This window comes from Ooceraea biroi, chromosome 12, assembly GCF_003672135.1.
Source record: "Ooceraea biroi isolate clonal line C1 chromosome 12, Obir_v5.4, whole genome shotgun sequence".
NCBI lineage: Eukaryota > Metazoa > Arthropoda > Insecta > Hymenoptera > Formicidae > Ooceraea > Ooceraea biroi.
The window spans coordinates 12,568,432-12,575,632 of record NC_039517.1 but is presented as its reverse complement, the minus strand read 5'-3'; the positions used below and the strand labels follow the sequence as shown (position 1 = coordinate 12,575,632).

Below are 7,201 nucleotides of genomic sequence, written 5' to 3'. Positions count from 1 at the left end.
AATATTTACTGATAGTGGTGGTTTCTAATATTATTGATACGCTACTTGCCGCCCAAAGACATGGCGGAATCTAAAAGATCGGCTGAAAAAGATCAAAGGTGCCGACGCTCGTTGTTCCTACTGTATATAAGTATACTGTGATGATACAGCACTGTATCAGGTGCGCGCGTAAATCGCGCGCATGCGCGAGAAAGCGGCCCATCTGGCAAGACTGCACTGGTCACTACAGTGTTATTCTGTTTTAAGACTGGCACATGTTGCGGTGATTGCTCCGCTTCAACTTTATATTCGTCATTTTGCACTTTTTAATATTTCTTTTTTATTTGCTTATTTTTTATATTGCCATATTAGGTTGAACATTTGAATACTAACAAAAATGAAAAATAATTAAGAAAATTAATACAAAATAAAAAACAGCAGAATTTAAATAAATTCAAAACACGAGATCTTCAGTCTTCTATGTGTGTCAAATCCGAATTTACGTAACAAAGTTTATAAAAATAAAAATGCGAGTGCTGCTGATGATACTTGTGTCGCTATTGTCGCTGGTGGTTTGCAGTGCATATCGTTTCCTTGGGATGTTTCCGAATCAAGGTAAAAGCCGCTTTATTATGCTGGAGGGCCTGATGAAGGGATTGGCCGATAAAGGACATCAGATCGACATAATCAGTGCATATCCACAGAAAAAACCCTATCCGAATTATACCGATATCGCAAAAGTGCCAGTTTTTCTATCCTTATTGAACAATGTGACATATGAATATATGCTGCAAGAACTAGCGCACACAAATGTAGGGAAATGTATCGCGACAGCATTTGGTAATGATATTTGTGAAACCCATCTGGGAAGTCTGGTAATACAAAACCTGGTGCACAATCCACCAAAGAATCCACCCTACGACGCGATGATTATGGAGGTACAGAACATTATTTTGGTGTATGTTTTCGGAAATTACTTTAAAACTTGTAACGAGCTAGAATCCATCTTATAATTACAACGAAGACAATCAAAGGTTCTTTCAAGAACCAGCATAGCAATAAAAAGGATACATTCACTCTTTAACACAATATAATATAATATAAAATATAATACATATACAGGGTGTCCCGGGTTTTAACCGACAAACTACGGGAGCATATTCTACTAGTGGAAATCAGAAAAAATTCTTATATCGAGTTTGCTTAGAAATGCTTTATTACAAAGTTATAAACCAATATTGAAAAGAAATATGAGATAAGTAACAACGGAACATAGTGTAGAATTTGAAAGGTCGAAGATGTTTATGTTATGTGTATTCACATGTATTCATGTTCACTATGTTGAAACGATTCAGTATGATTGTTACTTTCACAACAGTAGCTGTTAGATTTCAATCGTCGTGTGAACTAGCAATTACTATCAGAATGCCAAAAGTGTTTTCAAATGAGGAATACACTGATATTCATTTCGTGTACGGATTCTGTGACGGAAATGCACGAGCTGCCGTACGAGAGTATCAACGTAGATTTCCTAACAGGAGAGTACCAGATAGTTCTGTGTTTAGTAATACCCATTTGCAATTACGTACAAGTTAGAAACTGGTTAGATGAACATTATGCTCATAGGTGGATTGGTCGAGGAGGACCGGTTTTCTGGCCTCCAAGATCGCCCGATTTAACGCCTCTTGATTTTTATTTATGGGGAACTTTAAAAAATAAAGTTTACAGTACAAAAGTAATCTCGCTTGAAGATTTAAAGCAACGAATTACTAATTCAGTTACTGAGATGCAACAAAATTTTCAGGAATGTCGTACTGTAACAAATTCTGTACTACGTCGATGTCTAGCTTGTATCGATGTGCAAGGACAACATTTTGAAATGAGTCACTAAATCATTGCGTACATAATTTTTATTTTTGTGAAAAAATCCGTTGTTACTTATCTCATATTTCTTTTCAATATTGGTTTATAACTTTGTAATAAAGCATTTCTAAGCAAACTCGATATAAGAATTTTTTCTTATTTCCACTAGTAGAATATGCTCCCACAGTTTGTCGGTTAAAACCCGGGACACCCTGTATAACAGCATAAGTTTTCATATAGTTGTCATTAAACTTTAGTTCTTATGTAAACCTTAGACTTCACTGACATTTTATCGATATATCGATCATTATTATCTATATCACAATTTACAAATTCCCGACACTCATTGTTAACCTAACAGTAATTCGAACTTTTTTAAAAGCAACTGACGTTTCTCAGATAGCAACATAAATTTATTCTGTTTATATCAGATTTTTGGTTCACCTTGCTTTGCGGCTATCGCCCATTTGTTAAACATACCCGTGATTGGAGTCAGCACAACGTCGATGTATCCATGGCTTCATGAATTAATCGCTCAGCCCGAGAACCTCGCGTTCATACCAAATAACTGTGGGAATGTGAACTTTTCAATGAACTTGTGGCAACGTATATACAATGTCTTCTCCTTTCTCTACTGCAAGTTGTATTTCCACTATCTCACGATACCACAAGATGATATGGTGAGAAAGTACCTCGGACCGAACCTGCCAAGCATCCGGAATATGAACCCAGCACTGGTCCTCATCAACTCTCATATTGCTCTGAATGGGATCCTACCGATGACACCTGCTCTCGTTCAAATAGGCGGAATCCATATCCGAGAGGACGATTCGCCGTTGTCGCACGTATGAAAATCCTTTCGATATCTGAAACCATTTTTACTTTTGCACACTTACGCGTTATCACTAACAAAACTATTGGATAACACTCGACTAGATTTGATAACACCCTTGCCTTCTTCTTTCTCACAAATATCAATGACACTGCTTTGCAAAACAAGGATGAAATTAAAATGAGTCACTCTATTCCATAAACTGTTTTGCCGATAAAATGATTGCGTGATTTGCAGTTGCAAAATAGAAGAGTAACAAATCCAAGAAAATTGCGAAAAGAGCAGCGTGATTTTCATTTTCCAGTTCCGGTATGCATTTAATTTTGTTTCATTCATCCTCCAACTGATATTTCTTACGAATCACAGTATAGCTGTTCCATTAAATATCTTGTGCTTAATTGTTCCATAATTTTAGGTACTTTTCGTTTAAAGTATAAGGAGAAAAAAAAACAAGTGGAATGAGTCGCAAGAGCATTTAATAATCCTATCTTTACAGGAATTAAAGAAATGGATGGACGATAGTAAAGACGGTTTTGTGTACTTCACGTTCGGCTCGATGATCCTCATCGAAACGTTTCCGCGCAAAATTTTAGATGTCTTTTACGCCTCCTTGGGCAAGATTGCACCTGTACGAGTTCTAATGAAGGTACCGAATCCGAAGAAATTGCCGCCTGGCTTACCCGAAAATATTCGTACGTTCTCTTGGTTGCCGCAACTTAAAGTATTAAGTGAGTCACATCATTCATATTTAATCAATTATGTATTGCATTAGTTAAATTAAACACGATTATAATATAATTTCATATACATTAAAAGTTTTCATTATTAAATGTTTCTAAACTAGCCACATGTAACTACTATTTCACATAAATTTTATGAAATATGCACATTGTATCTTTTATCCGGATTATTTTGTAGAAATTACGGAACCTTACTAGTATCAATACAATGTTGTAGATCATCCCAATATAAGAGCCTTCATTACTCATGGTGGGATCATGGGCATCTTTGAAGCAATAATCTATGGTGTTCCCATGATTGGTATGCCACTGTGTATGGATCAGTATAACAACATCGACACTAACGTCGCGAAAAATATTGCTGTGAAACTGGATGTCTATAAGATCACTGAGAAAGACATGGATGTAGCCCTGAATGCGATCTTGCACGACCCGAGATACATGTAAGAGAGATTATCTTCTCTTATTATCTTATGTAACAACGGTTACAATAATTTGTGAGCAACATATTGTTGCGCATTTTATGTCTTGCACTTCTTACATAATAGGTGTGCAGGATTAAAGTGTGATACAATTTGCTCTTGACAGTTTATTATTTTTTGTCTAACTGAAATGCGTGCTGTGTATATTTATTATCATTATCCTGTATTTGCATGATTTGGTTTCGTTGCTTCATCTTTGACTCTATGTCCTAATTGCTCTTTGATAATATAACATTTTTCTGTCTTCATTTTTAGAGAGACTATTAAAAATTTATCCCGAAGATTCCATGATCAATCGCTTAGCCCTGTTGACACCGCAAATTATTGGATCGACTACGTGCTCAAATATGGCGACGATGTCTTACGATCGCCCGCCATGGATTTGGCCTGGTGGCAAATATACCTCATCGATGTGGCCGCATGTCTTTTGCTTTGCGCGGCAGCCATTATTACTATTGCGGTGTTTATCGCACGTTTTGTGATAAAAATGATAAATAGAAATCATTACAAGTTGTTACATGCGAAGAAGACTAATTAGTTGCGTTAATTCGAGAGTAACATGAGAAAAAAGAAACAACATGCCATGATTCATTAAAAGCAATTAAGTTTCAGCTGAGTGATTTTGGAAATTATATTAGTAGAACTATTTCTTCCATCATGTGCTGATATGATGTAATATAATATATACTTTTACAAAGGTACAAAAGTATTAAAAAATTACGAAAACTTAAACTTTTTTTTATAACTATTTTACATTGTAGCAGGAGAATATTCTTCATTGTCGATACGTAAATCAGCGACAATTTCGTAAATGACATTTTTATTTATATGTGCTTTGTAAATGCTGAAAATTATGCATGTTATCTCGTGCAATTTTAATAAATGAAATATCCTAAGAACATTTAAAATAAACAAGGAACGAGCAAATTTTATATAACAAAAGAGCAATAATTTATATGAAATAAAATAATAGTATTCTAATAAAACTTTAAATAAAATACTTGTCGTGAATAAAAAGAATTTCATTATTGTAATACCTGAAATCACATGAAATGAAATGGCGTTCCTTGCAATAATAGGTTAACGCACCAATATTAACATGTAACTATATTATCGCAGCTCGTTTGCAGTCAGCCACATGATATCAGAAATTTGACTTTAAAATTCAAAGTAACGCATTAAACTGGAACATGTCTTTTTATCGACGAAACAGCATATGTTGCCAACCGGTTTATCAAAACTTGCTGAAAAAGTTGACAAAAAGATGTGATTAATAATTTTGCGTGTCATAGTGTAATGAGAAAACATTGAATAATGATGCACTTGAATGATGATTATTGCTTCGAACAATTTGTTGAGGGTGGTAACTGTATAAGATGACATCTCCTTTAGGAGGTATAAATGTCCTGAGGTACAAATGTCTGCACACAAATTCTGTAAGATCTAAAATCTTACATTTGTAACCCATTGTATAGTGCCTTTACAGCTGTATATTGTGATTTCTAGTTTTCAACATTGCTATATTACTATGCTTTAACGTTAGTATAACTTCTTGCACCTAATTTTTTAATTGAGATATCGACCTTTTAGAAAAAAAGAGCAAAAAGTATTTCGACTTTCAAGTGTCCGTAGCATTCTCCGTCAGGTTCTTCGTTATTTTATGAAATTGTAATAATTCTAAAGCTCTTGTAAAAATAAGAAGATACTAATGTTTTAATTTCCATTTTAATGCGTTCTCGACATTTGCGATATTCTAACGATATTTGCGATATTTGCGATATTTGCGAACGATTTATTAGGTATATAAGTGCTTAGCAGCAAAAGCGAACGGCTTCCAAAAATGCTAATAAAGAAGCATAAAGGTAGACAGCAAAAATATGGAAAACGAATACTGCTTAAATATTGTATGTCCATCGTTGCAGACGATAGTGCAATACGATAAAACTTCTTCAATATATCATGCATGAAGTCAAGTTACATGTATACAAGGTGAATCATAATTCCTGCGACAACGTTTTACCATGAGATATGGGTTACTGACTGCAACTCTAGTATCGGAATGCCACAGAGATGGCAGTTGCTTGGATCTACCGTGATGTACAGGCAAGTGAAAAATGTATTCAAATCACAAATATCGCACGGAGAAAAATAATTTAGATGCACATAGTATATTTTATATACTAAAGGCGAAGACGTTGCACCACGTCGCCGGACGACGACGGGGACGACGTTGCACCACGTCGCCGGACGGCGACGGCGAAGACGTTGCACCACGTCGCCGGACGGCGATCAAAACTTACGACAAAATGTTGCTTGGGTTTTACATGGTTTACAAAATACAGACAATGTTTCGTGTTATGCAAATGCAGCATTACAATGTCTAATGCATTTAAGTCCTATTAGAAAACAATTGGTGAAGTGTAATAAATCAGATGTTTTAAGAATGTTGATGCATCGATATGAAAATGGAATGTGCAATTTGAACACATATATGCAGTACGGCAATATTTAGGAGAACCGTTTTCAATAAATGTAAAACGTGATGTGTTCCAGTTTCTTACAATCCTGTACACTAAATATGATTGTATAAGACAACTGGTAGAGCATCAAGTAACTTCTACTAGTCGATGTAAATCTTGTATTATACAAAGGAATTTACTTGTAACGATGTAGTTATTTCAATACCTATTAACAATTTGGGGAAAAAAGCTATACTCTTAATGATTTATTAAATGTTACAGTTTCACATTGGTGTGAATCTGATGGGTCATGCGAACAGTGTACAGGAAATGATATTTTGTTTAAGAACGAATTAACAGTAACGAAAGATATAGTTATTATTCGTTTAGTATTATTTTCATCTCAAGATGATAAAATGGTGAAAGCAATACGTAAATTTAATATATGTACTATTCCTACAACTAAAGTTTTAATAGCTAGACAAACGTATAAGCTTATGAATGCTATATTTCATAGTGGTTTATGTATTGAGGATGGTCATTACACGAGTATATGTAGAGAAGGAATGTCTAGTAATTGAACTGAAGCTGATGATGCACAAATTAAAAAAAGACAATGACCTAGAGGTGCTAAAGATATTTATATATTATTCTTACAAAAACTTGATAGTACATAAAGTATATATCAGCTCCCGTATATATACAAGGATCGCTTTGCGCCCGTATATATACAAGGATACAAGATCGCTTTGCGCCCATACAGGGTTGGTGAGAGTAAAAGAAGTGTTGCATAGTTGCAAAATTATACTGTAATAAAGTAAGTAACTAATAATTTAGTGCGAAATA

The 7,201-nt window shown here is 34.7% G+C and overlaps 1 protein-coding gene across 2 annotated transcripts; it reads left to right on the top strand.

Moving 5' to 3' along the window:
- The first annotated feature begins 213 nt into the window (after positions 1-213).
- LOC105283779 (UDP-glucuronosyltransferase 2C1) lies at positions 214-4,792 on the top strand. 2 transcript variants are annotated; one of them, XM_026974260.1, is made up of 6 exons: positions 214-917; positions 2,274-2,687; positions 2,912-2,983; positions 3,171-3,402; positions 3,632-3,857; positions 4,152-4,792. In XM_026974260.1, exons 1-6 carry the CDS (start codon positions 507-509, stop codon positions 4,432-4,434), a joined length of 1,638 nt encoding a protein of 545 aa, XP_026830061.1. In that variant the 5' UTR covers positions 214-506; the 3' UTR covers positions 4,435-4,792. The 2 variants fall into 2 exon arrangements, with proteins under 2 accessions (XP_026830061.1, XP_026830062.1); XM_026974261.1 differs by lacking the exon at positions 2,912-2,983 and having other exon boundaries at positions 216-917.
- The last annotated feature ends 2,409 nt before the right edge of the window (positions 4,793-7,201 follow it).